The following is an 18,851-nucleotide window of genomic DNA, read 5'->3' as shown; positions in this document are numbered from 1 at the left end:
ATCAACCAACTACGACAGCCTCCCTACAGTCCTGACATAGCTCCATGTGACTTCTGGCTATTTCCGAAATTAAAAATTCCTTTGAAAGGAAAAAGATTTGACGATGTTGAACAAATAAAACAAAATGCGACGAAGGACCTGTTACCCATTCTGCAAAATGAATTTAAGAAGTGTTTCCGGAAGTGGGAGGAGCGTTGGAATAAGGTAGTGGCTTGTAGAGGGGAGTACTTTGAAGGGAACCAGATTGCCGTTGCCGCTGAGTAACGTCAGTTCATGCCAGACATCAAGGTCGGACACTTTTTGGACACACCTCGTATAACCAAAGAAATTACAGTAAATATATATTTGATTGTGAAAACTGTCTATTTACCAAGACTTAATTGTCACTTCAGAACTAAAAAGAGTGCTGGTAATAATGATTAGTAAGTAAAAGAAAAAACAATAAACTATGTGAAATGAATTTTAGCCACGTGATATTCCAATACCCTACTCAGAGCTGATAATTTATCAAACAAAATTCAGTAAAAAAATATTTCTTTATTCTAAAATATATTTATTGGTACTAGTGCAATATCCAACAACACACTACACATTTAATACCACACTAGTCAAGAATAAAACTTATAATAATACAAGATTCAGCACAGAAGTAAACTTTAACTATGCCGATGGTGTTCACAAGGATGGTGTGACAAGATGGTGTTCACAACAAACAGTTGATGTTTTCTTTTATGTTTGAAATGATCAACTTGCTATGTCATAATAATATAAAGGAATAAAGCTTTAGCTTTCTTTAGCATTTTTCTTTCCGAATTCAATGGTGCATGAATCAAATCAAAACATTGCCGTAGTATATTATGTGGGGGAATGTTTGATCAAGAAAATGTAGTCAATTAACACTACAGAAACGGTAAAAGGCAACAAAATTTTGTTGATTAACACTACAAGGGTTAAACTGACCTCTATCTGATCTAATCCCCAATTAATCAGTTTTGGTTTATCTGCCCCTAATATGAAGTGCTCCTACCATATAAAATATTCAGGTTATCATAGAATACGCCTGCCAATACTAAATTTTTAAAAGCTGCAGATTTAACAATTGAACTTAAACAACAACTTTGTTCAACTCAAAATGTTGGTGGCTTACACTGTAGAACAATATGCTTTTAGCATCCAAAATTTCAACTACCAATTATCCTTTAGTGATACATTGTTGAGCAGACTATATACAAATATAAGGATATTTAGCACAAACCTTCATTATAATACAAATATTTCTTCTTTTTATGAGTTTCCAATAAATCCAAAATCAAAGCTTAATTGATAATACAACATTAAAAAAACACAGGTTAACTATGGATGGAGATAGCTCAGTGTTTTTGCATGCTCTTGTAGGATGCAAGTGGAACACTATAAAGGAATTTTTACCACCCTCAAAACTCAATATTTTATATACTGCTGTGTTTGTATTCCTGCAATACGTTCAGTTTTTTCAAAAATAACTGGAAAGTATTTCCAATTATCAAATCAATTTCTTTTAACTTCCAGCAACTCTTGAGTATTTTGCGTTCAAAATTTACTTATTCCTCAATGTTTGATAAAGATTAATATTTTTTTACACAGACTCAATTCGTATTTTCAATTTTTGGATGCCTTAAAACAAATTATGACAAAGATATCAACATGTTTATTTTTATAATCTTTCTAACACAGGGTTCCCACTCAATCTAAATACTCAAATTCACGGCTAATTCACGGTTTTCACGGTTAAAAAAATTAAAATTCAAGGTCGGAAAGTTTTCATAAACAACGTTACCGGTACAAACAAAATCGTGTTGGAGAGGGGCGAAGTTGAGACGTAAACACTACAGACGCGGCAGAGCGGTAAAATACAATATAAAACTTCTTTCCATTTGACTAACGATGTCATTGGTCGTGCAGCAATTGACGGAAACGTCTAAAAGAACGAAATAACAATAGGCTTCGGTTACGACGCAAGCAATGAGCGGCGAGCGCCCGATTTTATGTGCGATTTGCTACATAATGAATATAACAAGGCATATTATTTTTACAAAACATCATCATAACAGTCATCAAAGCAATGACAAAGACAAATTTCAATATAATTAGCATGCACATAGCTCATAATTTTCTTTAACTTACAAGTTTGTTGAAATCTGAAGAGAACTTTGTTGACACAGGTTAGACAAGATGCAGGGTGACAGGATTCGTACATTGGCTAAGGCTAACTCGTTTGAGTCCATGAAGTACACTTGCGTGATTATTAAATTATTTTCTTGTTTAACACATTATTATTATTATTTCGATCGATTTCTTCCACAGGAAAATTTTCACATAATCACAGGTTCACATTTTAATTAGTACATAAGAAAAGGCAATTTTATTGAAATTAAAATAACATATAAACGTTAAATGTATAAAAATTATATACAACTTGTTATAAGAAAAGTTATTTGGTACCAGTTTATACAAAAAAAATTATATTTGTACACATAAATAAAGAAATTGATAAAAATGTCTAGAATAAAAGTGAATTACGATTTGCACTTTTTGCTAAGTTCCTGTATCTTATCGTCTAACTCAGCTGCCCTTTTCCTGGCGTCGGACAAAACCTGGAATTTTTGTGCTTCCAATTCTTTTTTTTCTATTGCAGCTTGCTTCCTCTCTTTCTCAGAATTAATTTTGTCTTTCATTTCTTCTCGTTGTTTTGCCAAGTGCTCCGAGTAGTGGGCGTGGGAATTTTTGGCAGCATGAACTAATTCATTAGTGATTTCCATTGCCTCCAATCCTCCTGCTGCTGATACGCCGTCACAAACTTTTCTCAACGCGACTAAACTCTCCTCCTTCAAGTTTTCAACTATACACTGTTTGTTGACAGAGAAGCCTCTTTCAACAGAAGAATTTCCGTGAGAAAGTGTCAGAATGAGTTGAATGAAAAGCTTTAAATCTTTATATCAATTCTCACAATAAGAATAAGATTGGAGTGCCGAGCTGGGGAAACAAATCTTTCATGTTGAGACATGAAACCAGCTGTTGTCCGAGGATGGGGGAGTGGAGTACACGATATACCCCTCCCCTTCCACTCTCATTGACAGTAGACAACAAAGGTTATTTTTACCATAACATCGCTGCACCACATTACAATAAATGAACCTTGTACGATATATTTTTCATCTGCATGAAATGATTAATAGCGTTAACGTAGTCGTATGGAACCCGACAAAATTATACTTGGACGACTTCCTCGATTTGTAGTTTTGTAGTAATAAAGCTTAACACTACAAAGTTACTTGACGTTTGTTGTTTCCTGGTTAGAAAAAATGCAATGGTTTTTTTTTCTAACGTTTTTATAACATGACGTTTCATTTGTAATATTTTACTAATACATTATACAATTTAAACACACATTCACCATAAAAGATTTAAACCGTGTACACTCGTAATATCCATGCAGCTTAGGAATGATAAAAAATATTATTGATAAGGAAAACGCATATCACTACCGTTTAATATCTAAAGAGATGAAAAATAAAATTGTTTTCTCAAACGACCTTACTGGTAATTAAAACAGTTATATAGGCCTATAAAGTTATGGTCTCGCTGCGTTAATTGATATGTGTCGTGTAGGTTCTGCTCCGTCACATTATTATACTATTTATTTACGCAAGACCCTAAATTAATTCAATTTATTGTCCACCATAAATTAAAATTTTTTATAATTATTACATTGTGTTAACAGTCATTACACACAACGATATAGATATCGTACTGAATAGCATTTTTCTCATTAATATTTAAATAAAATAAGGGATTTAATAGAATGAAATTAAGTTAAAATGTAATTTAAATTCCTTACATTAGATTAAGGATTTGTATACTTTTTTTATTTTATGAAAACAATAATAGACTATATCTGATACAATAAAACTCCAATACGAAAAGTGTTTACATTAAACGACAATCTATCAAGTAATTAAATTGTGTTATTAATCTCGCGTTCAATCAGAGAATGCCTTGTTTACAGCCGCGTAGCGTAGCCAAGGCCCGGAACCTGGCGACAGACAAAGACAGGCCTCACGTGATTTGAGCCGGAAGCGTCATCTCCCACCGGCCCTTCCTTTTCCTCATTTGTTTATAAACCATATTATCAGTAAAATCGCTCAGATAGCAGCACCTGTCAAACTTCGTGGTCTATCCCCTACATTGCGTGCTACTTTTTACTTTGCAATAGCGAAGGTCAACTTTCCCATATGATCGTCTGACGACGACCCGTGTTGATTTTATTTGTTCAAAAGTTGTAGAGATTTTCACGGTATGTAAACAAAATTCACGGCTTATTTAAGGTTTTTTCACGGTGAACGAAATTCACGGCTTATTCCCGGTTTCACGGTTTTCACGGTCGGGTGGGGACCCTGTAACAATACTAACACGAAAGGGAGGGAGGGATTGTAATATGAAAATCATGAGATTGGAGCAAATGTTTTTCAAAAGGGGTACTGTAAAAGTTTGGAAATTACAAGAAATGTAGTTTGTTACCTGAAAACATTCTCTATATGACATTATTTTACAATCTGCAACATAAAGAAACTATTGGAAGGGAAGAGGTTTTATAATCATCCCCTACTGACAGTCAGTCACTGACCAGTCTTTTCTCTCTCGCTGTTGCATCCTGTCCTTGAGTCTGCAAAGAACCGCTCAACTTTTTGCTGGTGTTCTGGCATGCCAACCGAATGAACTCCACCCGTCTATCGGCTGCCTGCAGGTCATCGGAGAGCACTTCGGTCTTGCCAGCCCTGTAAATAGCACTACATTACAAAACTGAAATAGTATTGAACTCTTTAAACTACACACTTCACTTTGGATTGTAAGGGATTTACCGGATTAACATTAATTGTGTTTTGGGTTAACACCTGACTGTCTGAAGCCCTACTTTCTAACATATTAAAAGGTAGTAGCCCGCCACACCACATTTCTTCTTCTTTTTTCACACCACGTGTGGCGTAACAGGCTACGCTGACATTATATACAAAATTTCAAATCTATAGCTCATTTCATTCAAGACATATATCATACAGAATAGAAATTTTCACACCCTGGACCGACAAAAACAAAAATTGTCAGCCTACTAAGTGGTCAGGAGGGTTTATTATGCAATTTAAAAAGAATATGCTTATAACGTAACTATTATTCAATAGGAAATCACGTGCAAAGCCATGGTTAAATGTTATTTTTACATAGAATTTTAAGTTCTACTACTGCAATATCCATAAAAATGTAAAACATATTTAAAAAACAAATACACTACATAAATATATTTAAACACTTCTTATAACACTAGAAGACTTGTATTTAACCAGTCTAAAAGATTACCATCTAAGTTAAAATGATACTGGAATCAAATTGCAATTATCTTCTCATTGTTATATTAATTAACATGTCATAACAAATGTTTCAGGAAATGAGGAAACAAATGTTGTGAATCTATTTTTGTAACACGCTCAGACAAAATACTGGAAAGCCTAATTACTATGCAGTACATATCTTTCTCTAGTAAACAATTGAGGTGAATGGGATATTGGACATTTGTTTAACACGTGAGAGATCACACCTCCTACCTGAACACAGGAGGTCGTGTGGAGGCAATTTGCTCATAGTTACTTTTTTATTATCTTTTATTTTCCTTTATTTCCTTTTATATTTTTCTCTTTTATTTTCTCTTATATTTTCAAATAGAAAATCTAAAAAGAATCATGTGATTACTTTGTATAACTGTGTCTCAGAATATACAACTTTAAATTATCTGCAATGTAACTGTGTCAATAAAGAACATATTATGAGTACTGTACAGTTTGCCATCAAAAATAGATAATGCGGAAGGTTATCAGTGGGTTACAATGTTCAATGGTGGTCGAACAAATATGCATGATGAGAATCAGAGTGGTTGGCATTCTCTCATCATCGATGATCTGGTAAGGGCAGTTGACGAAAACATCCAAGAGAACAGACGTTTCACCATGACAACGCTATCTGACAATTTCTAACAAATTTCACGCACCCTTTTGTACGAAGTTGTTACAGATCGCTTACAGGTCCTGTAGGTTATCGCAAGCTGTGTTCCTGATGGGTTCCAAACATGACCACTGACGTGCACAAAACCAAAAGACTTGAAAGTGCTTTGATTTATCAGACACGGTACAGTGATGATTTGAAGATTTTTTAAACAATATTGTGAAAAGTGATGAAACAGATTGACGCCATAACGGCTCTTTTGTTTGGGATGTATTGTCTAAAGTTTACTCTACCACAAAAAGCGATCAAACTTCCGTCAGTACAGACGTCTTGCTGAGGTCTCAGAGAAGATATTGAATTTTTCATGTAGTAAATCAAGTATATCTTGTATTTTGTAGAGCTTGTTTGTTTCATCAGCAGTCCTGTTATCGCAGAAATGAAGCATCCAGAGAAACAGCTCAAATCTGTTTCTAGGCATAGTCTTTGACATTTTGGTTTTGTAAATAGATTTTCTGCTCCAGTAACAATTTATGCTTGACATTTGAACCAGCCCAATCCATATAAAGAGGTCAAACAATTAATTGTTTTATTTCATTTTCATCTGTGGGAAGCCAGGATTTGAGCCTTGACTTTTCAGAGGGTTCAGCAGATTCAATGGTCAGCTGAACATATAAGTTTACTCTGCAATTTGGTTAAAGAGAGAGAATCCTCAACAAAGACTTTATTGTACACTTCAAGTAGAGAAGCTCTCAATAGTGTCCTGTATCTCTTGTGATAGAAGAGGTGGTGCATTAAATTGAAAAGATAATAAATTATCTTCATTAGTATTTTCCCGGATCAATCCTAATTCGTTAGTTTGAATGTCTTGATTTACCTGAGGGATTGCACTTTCAGGCTCCTGAAGTATGTTAGGTAGTTGGACTGGCTGATTTAGTTGATCTTGATCTATTATGTTGCCAATGTCACTTTATTCACTGCTGTTCCCTGACGGAAGATATTCTGAATCCATGTCCGAGTCATAACCTCCAAACAATTCACTGGAAACTGCACTAACATTGTCTTCAAAATCATCCTCATCTTGTGATACATCACTTCCATGCATTTGATCCGTGCTCAAAGGTTCCTCAAATTCTGTGTACAAAATCATTTAGATCTTCATCATCATCTCTAAGACGTTTTGTACTCATTTTTATAGTTCACACACACAACTGAGGATCATAAAATAAGCAAACAAGACAGCACATAAATTAGCGGGGGCCCTCAAAATGGAAAAAAACATTGGTAATGCTAAAAAAAACTGCAGTAGCATAATTTGTTTTAACAGCTGATAAATGTTAAAAAAATACAAGCATAGAGGCATTAAAGAATTGGCCACACCATGAGAGCCACCAGTGGTCCTCAGCTGTAACTTCATTCAGAATTGCCATTGAACATAATTTCATTGATTATAATACTTGGTATTCCATATTCGATCACATGAAATGTATAACCAATGATGGTTTGCTCAAAACAATACTAACCGAAAACCCTAGGTGCTGAAGTGGCGGGATCTCCATACCCCAATACATGTGCCAAACCAGAGCGTCCACGAAGTACACGCACAGCCATCTTCTCTCTTCTCAAGTGCTGTATTTTTCGTGCACGTGCACCTGGGAACTACCTAATCCAAATCTTGTCTTCTTTTATTATTCCGATCAGCCTGAGCTGATCTGGTGGGCTTCTTTCAAACTATCCTCATTACATTCATTTTTCTTTTCGTACTACTCTCACCTATCGGGTAAAAATCTATCTATAACTATCCTAAATCTAAATTTCCTTCTGTATCCAAGCCAAGGTGGAACAGCATATGCCGAGAGCTTAGTAATCAAGGGAGTCCTTGGTCGTTAATATGCGAACTCTGGATACCTGGCGACCTCCAGTTTAAATAGCCTTCCCCAAGTAGAACGGGACAATGCTTGGGGTGACCTTTAGATCTCCACTACTCGTGGTAATGAGTAAAGAAATACAAAAAAACGAAAACCAACCAGAGAGCTCTTGTAGCACTCAAAAAGAGGATGAAAATTCACAAAAAATAGAGGGACTGATGATGGGTTCCGACCCTAGCTGTCCTGAACAAACTCAAAAAACAGGCGGCCTTCCTAGTAGAAGTCTTCAAACCTCAGACTCGGCTAGAGTCGACACTGATGAAGAAGACGCCATACAGGAAGGCAAATACCAAAAAGAAGAGGAAGTAAAAGACGAAAGGCTGCTCCCAGAACTGCCTAAACTATGTGGAGCTGCCAGGAAACGTATGACCTGGCTTCGGAAGAGGTTATTCTCAGGAAGAAGACAGGGAATTAGCCTTAAAACCAATTCCAGAAGACAAAAAATTAATTTCTCAACAAACAAAAGGAGGGGGAAAAAATCAAAAAGACCTCACTCTGATGGATCCACACCGGAAGTTCATCGGAGAAAGAAAAAAAAACAAAGGAAGACAAGGGGAACATAAGGAGCAATCTGCACAGCCCCAGAAACCTTCATATAAACAAGCAGTAGAAGGTATAAGGGTGGGGTCTACACTCCCAACTTTCCCGAGACCCTACTCACAACAGAACAGATGGAGGAGATCCAGAGCTTCATCCTGGAAGCTATCGTGGAGGAACAGGAGGGTCCCTACTCTCCAAGATTCTACGGTATCAACAGGATACAAGGAGTTCTGATCTTTACTTGTGAAAACACCAATACCGCTGAATGGCTGAAGGGAAAGCAAGATTCCCTTAAGCCTTAGGAAGGGGTCAGTCTGAGGATTGTACCAGAGGAAGAAATTCCATGTACAAGAATTGCGACTGTCTATCTTCCTAACAGTGTACATGAAACCACCGACAATATTATTAAATTCTTGAAAGTACAAAACAAAGAGCTATCTGTTAGAGAACGTCCTGCGTAGAAGCGACAAGGGAAAGTCAGTACTACTTACCCTGGCAGTCGACTCCGCCACAGCAAACAAACTTGAGAAGTAGGGTCCATGGATCGGCTAAAAGTTTGGAAAAATTCAGCTCAGACTGAAAAAGAAACACTATGGAAACACGGAAAAACCTAAGAAGGTTGAGGAGACCAGAGAAATCTGAGACAGTCACCACGGAAATAAGCACCGCTGAAGAGATGGAAGTGGAGGAGACCATGAAGGTATCAGAGCAATCTGTACATACCTTACCTAAAACGTCTACTCCACAAGCCAGTGCAGCGATCGAAAGCGTAAAACCAACCTGTTCTTGGACTCTTTCTAAAAGGACCATCCGTTTCGGCCCGAGGAAGAAAAGGAGACAGTGTCTCCAAAACAAACAACACAATGATACTGGAACACATAACAATCATCCTTTTGTTGATATATATTCGTCCAAAAGGAAGGACGGAGATGGACCACCAGGGGGAAATGGAAAAAAGGCATAAGTATGCACCTAATACAGATAAACCTTCACCATGCTAAGGGTGCAACCGACATCTTGGGAAGGAAGTTTATCTCAACAGAACAGGATATCGCCCTAATCCAGGAACCTTGGATCAATAGAGGTTGCATCAGAGGATTGACGACTCCGGTCGGTAATCTCATATATGATCGATCAATTGAAAACCCCAGAACATGTATTCTAATTTCAAAACAAATAACAGCCTTTCCTATTACAGATCTAATAACAAGAGATCCGATGGTGGCTACAGTGAAAGTAGCATCACAGCAAGGGGTGAAAGAGGTTACTATAGCCTCCGACTATTTCCCCAACCCGTCAACAAGCTGCCCACCAAAAGAGATAGAAAGACTATTGCAGAGCTACAGAGATAGAGGTTCGGCCCTCATTCTCAGCTGCGACTGCAATGCTCACCATAACTACTGGGGAAACACAAACATAAACCCAAGAGGTGAGAAACTTCTGCAGTTTATTTTTTAGCAATGATTTAGTTTTAGAAAATAGAGGGTCAAGTCCAACCTTTATTACTAGAACTAGGAAAAAAGTCCTAGACATAACCCTATCCACAAGACTCAAAAACATAAACATTGTAAGGTGGCACGTCTCAGAGGAGGCCTCACTATCGGACCACTGTCCTATTAGGTTCGACATAGAGGAGATAGGGGGAAAAAACGTGACCCAAAGGGTTCCTAAATCTACCAACTGGAAGAGATATCGAGTGTCTCTAGCCGAAAAAAATAGAACCCTTCCAGAAAAATGAATTTGACATAGAAAGGTCTGCACAATTAGTAGAACAAGCTATAATAAAGGCCTATGAGAAAAACTGCCCTCTCAGGCAAAACATGCTGAAGAAAGACGTGCCGTGGTGGACTGGGAGGTAAGAAAAACTAAGAAATAAAACTAGGAAACTAATAAAATGGGCAAAAAGGACTGACGATTGGTTCCTTATATGCCCAAAACGAATATAAGAGAGAACTTGGAATGAATTAAAGAAGAACCTGAAGAAATTTTTGCAAAAACATTAACAGCCTACCTGAGGCTACCAAGCTTCAAAAAACTCTCCAAACTGATCACACTAACCCTATGGGGACCTTAGTAAAGGCCAACCGTGACCTAACAGTGTACAGGAAGGAGACCTTAGAACTGCTTCTGGAGACATACTTCCCGGGGGGTCACTTGACTCGAAATGAGGATATTTATTCTCTAATCGAGGGGAGATCCAGCCGAGAGGTTGCTAAAGCCAGACAGCAGTCTAACAGACTATTTACACGCGAAAGAATTAAATGGGCAATAAGATCGTTTAAGCCATTTAAATAACCTGGGGCAGATGGAGTTTTCCCAGCCCTTCTTCAAGAGGGGCTGGACATCCTACTAAATACTCTTATCATTCTGTTTAGAAACAGTTTCGCCTTAGGATACATACCAAAAAACTGGAGGACAGCACTGGTGGTGTTCGTACGGAAAAAAGACAGGGATCCGACTAAACCCAACTCGTACAGACCCATAAGCCTAACCTCCTTCATGGTGAAAACTATGGAAGAAATAATAAACAGACACATAAGGGACGTAATATTACCAGACCACCCACTTAGTCCCACACAACACTCTTATATAGAAGGTAAATCAACTACCACCACTCTCAACAGCTCAGTGGGAGAGGTGAAGAACACCTTAGAGGAAAAGGGAGCCCTAGTCAACGTCTTTATGGACATCGAAGGAGCTTTCGACAGAGTTACATATCAATCCATACAGACTGCTATGGAACGTTTTGGAGTTCCCCCGGATGTAGACAAATGGATACTAGCCCTCCTAAAAAGCAGAAAAGTAAAAGCAAAGTACGGAGACGAATCTGCCGCTATCACGGCCCAGAAAGGCTGCCCCCAAGGGGGAGTTCTGTCTCCTCTCCTGTGGGCGATGGTGGTGGATGATCTTCTTAGCAACGCAGAGAAGAGGGGAACAAGGCTACTATGTTATGCGGACAACCTAGTGCTTATGGTCAAAGGAAAAAACAAAGGCACGCTGGAACGCCTAATTCAAAAAGAACTAAACCTCATAAGCAACTGGTGTCATAAGGAAGGTCTACAGATCAACCCATCTAAAACAAATATGATAACCTTTATGAGAAAGTTCCAGCTTACACAGTTCTGTTCTGGAGGGAATCAGCATAAACCAAACAAAAGAAGTGAAATACCTGGGTTTAATCCTGGATGAGAAGCTCACTTGGAACTCCCATATTGAAAATAAAATATCCAAAGCGGCAATGACCCTTGGGGCCTGTAAGAGACGTTTTGGATTTAAATGGGGACTGAAACCCAGAATGATATATTGGATTTACGAAACCATAATAAAACCAATGGTCACATATGCTGCTTTAGTGTGGTGGCCAAAAGTATAACAAACAACAGCTGCTAAAAGGCTACAGAGTTTTCAAAGGCTAGCTTGCTTAAGCATCACGAGAGCGATGAGCTCCTGCCCAACACTAGCAATTGAAGCGGTCCTGAGATACACTCCTCTGGGGCAGGAGGTGATGAGAACAGCCGCTTTAAGTGCAATGAAGCTTCTAAGAACAAAGGTAATAAATGCTACCTCCTTAGAAGGCCACATGAAAATACTACAAGTATTTCCTGAGGCTGAAATGTGTCAGACGCAATGGTTAAGAAATATTCCTTTGACAACCCATATATGGTCTCTATCGAAAGTAGGGAGAAATGGATTAAAAAGGAGGCCTACCCTACAAAAAGAGTCCTGAAGTTTTACACAGATGGTTGACTCTAGGGCAGGATACGGAATACACGGACCAGGAGTCGACATGGCTGTGCCCCTAGGAAGACATGCCACGGTTTTTTAGGCGGAGGTCATGGCAATAGACTCATGTTCCAGAAGACTCATACAAATGAGGACAAAAGGATTAAAATACTTAATACTTTCTGATAGTCTGCACTGAAGGCACTTGATACCTGTTCATTTGATTCGAAAGCGGTCTGCGAATGTAAGAATGCTCTAGCTGAGCTGGCAACGAGTAACAGAGTAACACTCGGTTGGGTACCGGGTCATGAAGGCATTCATGGAAATGAAAAAGCAGATATCCTCACCAAAAAGCGAGCGGAATCCACAAAGGTGGGGTCTGAGCCAGGTTGTGGGATAGCCTTCTCCAACAGTAAAGCTCTGGTCAAAGATTGGGAAAAGAGGATAAGAAACATTAATTGCAGTAGAGCCTCAGGATTAAGACTATCCAAAATGTTTATAGTCCCCCCTTACGTTAAAGGGTGGACAGCTCTCTTAGATCAGAATACTAAGGATATAAGACTAATATTAGGAATGTTGACAGGACATGGCCCCCTAAGGAAACATCTTATGAAGGTAGGCCTTAGCCAGACTAACGAATGTAGACTCTGAGGAAAGAGGAAGAAATCAGCAGAGCATATTTTGTTAGATTGTCCTGCTATCTTAGAAACTCGAAAAAGATTCCTGGAAGCATATCTCCTCAGCCCTAAGAATATCAGAGAACAGGAGCCCTAAAATTTGATTGGATTTTGCAAAAGCCTCGGACTTTGAGGACACAAAATTAAAGTAAGGGAGGTGCAAAGGTCCTTTTAGGACTAAGCGTGGGATAATAGTACAAGACAGGAATTGTTTTGTAATTTGCATAAATATCCATAGTTTAGTTTTTTAAGGAACAGAAATGTATTTCAGAAGTTTGTGCTGAAAAAGGGTATATTTATTTGTACAATACACTCTCAAAGTACTATACTATACAGGAAAATATGAAAAAAAGTTATAATTCTGCATTTATCACATGTTTTGGTAAATATGTCATCACTAAAGACTGAATGGTCATCAAATTCACCATTTATAATGACCATACAAATGCTGTTTCATCTTTTTTGAATTAAATATACATATAAATATGCATAAAACGATAGTAAGGCACTAATGTCTTATAGATGAAAGACATCATTATTTATTTATTTTGTAGTTCTTCATTTGGTCTTATGCAGGAATAAATCCTTTAAAATTTTCAAAATCATGAAACACAGGAAAAAATTCTGGATTGGTGGCAAGAACTTGCCTATAAAGATCAGAAGATTCATGATTTTGTTCCAGTGCTAGTAGATGCTGTGATGTACAACATTATTTGAACTACCCCAATTATTTGTCAACTGTAGATTGGCTGTAAGGGTGCAAACAGTAGTTACATAATTAATGATCATTTAGGCATTTTAATCTTCTGATTTCATTGTTTGTGTTTCTTATAGATATAAGATACATTGAAGTCGTTTTATTTGTCTCCACTTCTGAATACTTGTAGATGAAGTCATATCGCAGCTGCCATGGTAATATCCCTCTATTGGTGGGTGAATTAATGATACTGCAATTATTCTTTTTAATATTTAAATATTTGTAGATATAAATGTGTGTGTGTGTGTGTGTGTGTGTGTTGTTGTTGTTGTTGTTGTTGTTGTTTTTCTAATATCAAACACAACATGTGTATTGGAAGCATTTTTTTCAAAACGCACATTTTACTGAAAGTGAAGAAAGATAATGTTAGTAATGCTGTAAAGTAATTGAATTTAGCACTCTAAATCTTACATTTTACTCCTAGAAAATTATTCAAAACTAGATGCCACTGTTTAAAATTTTTGTTTCTTAAGCAATTATTGGGATAATATACTTTTATTTTTAATCGCCATATCAATCAATGCCTACTGTACCTGCAAAGGTTAAAATATGGAGCCTATCAAATGGTTATATTCTTTGAAAACTTTCACCTTGAGGAGTATTCCATTCACTGTAAAAATGTAATAAAAGCAAGATACCACACCATGAATGATTCTATCACCTATTATTGTTTTTTGTTAATCAGATCCAATAATCTGATCACATGACCTTGAATTCTTCTTACTTTCATCTCTGATGCTACCCAGAATTAGTTATATACAGTTCTTCATCCTATCAACAATAAGATCTGTATCTATCATAAAAAACTGTTATCTATTATTTAAAAAAAACACTGGCATTCTTTCTAACCCACCATTTTCTTTAAACACAATTAGATTGGCTTTAGCCTTTGAAATAAAGTAGTAAAGTGTAAATTGTTGTCACTTTTGCTTCTATTATATGTTACTTTAATGAATATAATATATTAAACACATTTGACAGGTATTTGGTCTTCCAAATGATCTGCTTAATATATTATATGCTTTCTTATTTAACCATATATAGAAAGGAAACATAAAAATCCAAAAATAATGTAATTACATAGTGAGTGTTTTGTTGTATAGTGGTAAGTGAAAAGTGGGAGACATAGGTTTGAGTAGATTACTTTTTGTGAAGTATTCTTAATAAAATTAAATAAATACAGTGTATATTAAAAGTTATATAGCATGATAAGATTATACAATATGACAAAAATTATTGGTTTTGACCTACAGATTAACCTAACTGGTAAAGTTTTGAGAAGTAATTACTGGTTACCCTGTATATATATTAAAAATCATTTGATAGGTATCTGGTCTTCCGGTCATACGTTAGTTTAGTTATTGAAATATATGTGTGACATGAACTGCCACGTATAATATACATGAATCGTAAAAAGTAAGGGTTCTGTGGTGTAATGTAACATTCTTGTGCAGCAATTGAGAGATTCAGGTTGAGTCCCAGCGGAGCAACTACTTTATGTAATTCAATCTTTATTAAATTGGTCTTCCAATCAAATGTTTTAGTTTAGTTATTTAAGCATGTGCGTGACAGAAATGCCCACATACAATATGGCTGAAATACACAGCTGTCCTCACTTTTGTGTCTCACCTGTAGTGTTTATTATGCTGTGTGATGTTTAACAATGTCGGCGAAATGTTTAAACATGTTGTGCTTAGTCTTTTTCTGACAAATTAAAAGTATACAATGATTTAAAAAAGGTGCAAGTGGATCAAGCTTAGCTGCTGTTTTTGAAATGCCTACAGGACTTGGTGGCAAAAAGATGAGCCTCAAAGCTTAAACAAACAACATAAAAGAAATAGTTAAATGTGTTTGTTTGTTTAAGCTTTGAGACTCGTCATTTGTAATATTTGTATATCACATTAGGTAGTGATTTAACTAAAAAGGTTTGTGTATTATATGTGTAGTGTAATAATGCACTGTAGTTTCATTAAAAATTATTATAGTACATATTTCTACTTAAAATACGTGTTTTATTTGCACCCTACACATTCCACTACCCTCAATAAAAACTAGACTTTTATAAGGAATGTGTGATTTATCAAAAAACTGTATTATCTTAACACTCCCTAAAATCAACTGTTTTAGATAATCAGTCCTCTTATTACTCTATGTAACTATAGTTTATTTTCATTAAAACTACTTTTAAATACAAATATTTATACCTCAAAATAGGTATATATTAAATTTTCAATATTTTTAATTGTTTTAAATTTTCCTAAAATGATACAATTTTTACTCCAGTGAAAACCATTAGCAAAATAATCAACAAGAGACAATATTTTTAAATTGTTCAGACACGCACACACGCACGCACGCACGCACGCACGCACGCATGCACACACACACACACACACATCACACATATATATATATATAAAATACTCAAAAAATTATTTTTGTATTTTATATGTCGTTAATGCTTTTTATATTATATTTAATCATAACATTAACTAAACAAGACATAAATAATTAATGTGTGCAAATAAGATGCAAAAATAGTTTGAAATTTTCTATATCCACCAATAGAGTCTGTGGAAAACTTAAGTAAAAACATTACAAATATTTTATATCATTAACTTTTGTTAATAAGAAACTCTAGAATCTAATTTACTTTGAAATAGAAGTACTATAAGACAAAACAAGTAAAAAAGACATTTGGGTATTGGAAATCTTAATCAGCTAACACTTGAACTGAAGCACAGTGTCTGGTAGCCTGTTTATTCTGCACCTGACTCTGAAACAGCCTATAATAGTTTTTAAGCTGTAGTTCATACAGCTTTGCACGTAGCATGCCCAATGAAAAACTTAAAAACAAAGAAAAAACTGACCTAACTTCAGTTATAACCCTGAAGTGCACATGCTATAGGATAACTACATGGAGTAGAAGCAAACAGTAACTATGAAGATATAATGATAGCTCTAAAGAGAGAGTATGATAATAAGCTGACTACTGCATCGAAACTCCAATGCCAGTTAAATCACCGACTCTGATAACAAAACAAGCTTTGTGAAATATGGTCAAAAAGTACCATAAGCTAAATTCAATAGAAGAAATTAACACAAAATTGAAATTGACAACAAAATTATTGACAACTCATATAAAATAGCTCAAAATTGTAATACCTTTTTTTGCATAAGTAGCTGAAGAGACTTTAAACCAAATTCAAACACTATAAAAACCCCAACTAAACCATATAAATGATATACAGGGGCTTATTCCTTAACACTAAGCCCCACTACCACCAAAGAAGTTCTAGATACAATGAAATCTTTCAAAACCAAAACCTCAATTAGTGTGATGAATACAGCTCAAAAGCAGTCAAGCACTGCACAGAAGAACTGACGATTCTCTTGGTATCCATCATAAAAAATCCTTTTCTGACGGGCATTTTCCCTCAGCACTTAAACAAACATACTCTCTAAAACATAAACATAACACTCTGTATACCTAAAACATAAAAAAGGATCAAACTCTACTCTTGAAAACTATTGGGCGATCTCACTAATGCCAATCTTTTCCAAACTGATGGAAAAATTGCACTTCAGGAACTTTTAAGTTTTCTTAAACAGAATAATCTTATCCCCTCTAACCAATATACATTGATTTATAAGGGAAGATCAACCAACAAAGCAATTATCAGCCTGCCAGAACACATAATAATAGAAATTGACAATGAAAATTACATAATTGGTCTCTTTCTCAATTACAGTAAAGCATTTGACTGTCTGGAGTGCACTTTTAAAAAAGCTTATAACTACTGGGAATCAGAGAAGTAGCCAATGACTAGTTTGTTAGCTATATTGAGGAATGATAAGCAATATAGGTGAAACACACAGTAGCACTACATATTCCATTTGTCCGCATTAATTTTCTTTTTTTTTACTTGATATATAAGATAGAAAGTAAATTTAACCAGTTCAATAATATGTAATTGAATGATAATCATGTTTTCAATCACAAACAGCTGAAAACTGTCCACTGTCACAAAACAATGTTTTGAGAAAGGCGTTTGTTCTGAAAAAAGGCTACGATTTGGAAATAAAAAGTTCATTTTTGGAATTTTGAATAACTTTCTACTAATTAAAATAGCAATGAACAATCGATGACTGTAGTTTATCTCAAGTGCTGATAACTTTGGATGATAAACTTGTGATCACCAATCAAGATGAAAAGCTTGCATTTTTATTAACGTTTGAAGATTGTTTACTACAATCATTTATTACTTAAAGAAATTATATTTTTTTCTTAGCAAAATAAAAAATTGTATAAATAAAAAAATAATATAACTCCCTAAAGCTTAACTCTGTATCTTCAGCTGTTTTTATTTGGACCTAATTAGTTACAAAATACTTAAATTCCCTACTTTAAATGTCTGTAATTTTAAGTGGATTGATCAAAAAATTACGTTTTCTGCATTTAGGTAAGCTATCTTAAAGAGCTATAAATTTTTAATTTAAAAAATTCCTAAACTCAAAATCAGTTGCACCATCTACAGTTTATTGCTAGTCTAAACATGGAGTACTGTTCCCTACCCATTTTGACTGAAAGAGGCTGGAACAGAGCTAGCCTACCCTTCTTCCAAAGTGACTTGAACGAGATATAGTGCCTGGTACATACACTTCCTCATGGGATCTCGACAGGAGGTAGTCCTTACTCATCCTGAATAACCTGTCACTCCAGAAGCAAGCAGACCTTTCAGGACTGAGTGCAATGAGAGGTTTCTCAGTTTCTTGTCCTCAGTGAAAATTGATTGATTCTCAACATTAAAACAGTTTAAACAATGAAATTGTTAGAAAAAATTGTGTATAAAGTAAAAAATTGTAATTGGATATTGCATTAATTTCTCTAGAAGGATTACCACACTTGAGACTAGTATATGAACAGCAGTTTGGGCACAATACTGTATTTTATATGCTGACAAAGAATCATCTCAGCCTAGTTTGAAGAAACAGAGCTTCAAATGATTTAATAATGCAAAAAAAAGGCTGTTGCCATCTGACCTGATTGTACCTCACTACCAACTACAAAAACAAAGATTATTATAAGTAAAATACTGTATGTACATGTTTAGGTTTCCATAACTTTTGGACTATTCTGTTTTTATGAAATATAAAGCATTACTTTTATATAAAGCGGTATTTAAAAAATGTTAAATG

At 35.7% G+C, this 18,851-nt stretch overlaps 1 protein-coding gene across 2 annotated transcripts in view; it reads right to left on the bottom strand.

Annotated features, from left to right (window-relative positions):
• The window catches only part of LOC124354303 (rho GTPase-activating protein 17-like), a 97,594-nt gene that overhangs the window by 53,719 nt on the left and 25,024 nt on the right, over positions 1 to 18,851 (bottom strand). For both annotated transcript variants that reach the window (XM_046804649.1, XM_046804650.1), the window contains exon 3: positions 4,664 to 4,814. In XM_046804649.1, coding sequence (XP_046660605.1) covers positions 4,664 to 4,814 — 151 coding nt within the window. The remainder of the gene's footprint in view (positions 1 to 4,663; positions 4,815 to 18,851) is intronic.

The sequence above is a fragment of the Homalodisca vitripennis genome, chromosome 2, assembly GCF_021130785.1.
Source record: "Homalodisca vitripennis isolate AUS2020 chromosome 2, UT_GWSS_2.1, whole genome shotgun sequence".
NCBI classification, from domain to species: Eukaryota; Metazoa; Arthropoda; class Insecta; order Hemiptera; family Cicadellidae; genus Homalodisca; species Homalodisca vitripennis.
Note: the sequence above shows the minus strand (reverse complement) of the source record. Positions and strands in the feature narration are given on the sequence as shown.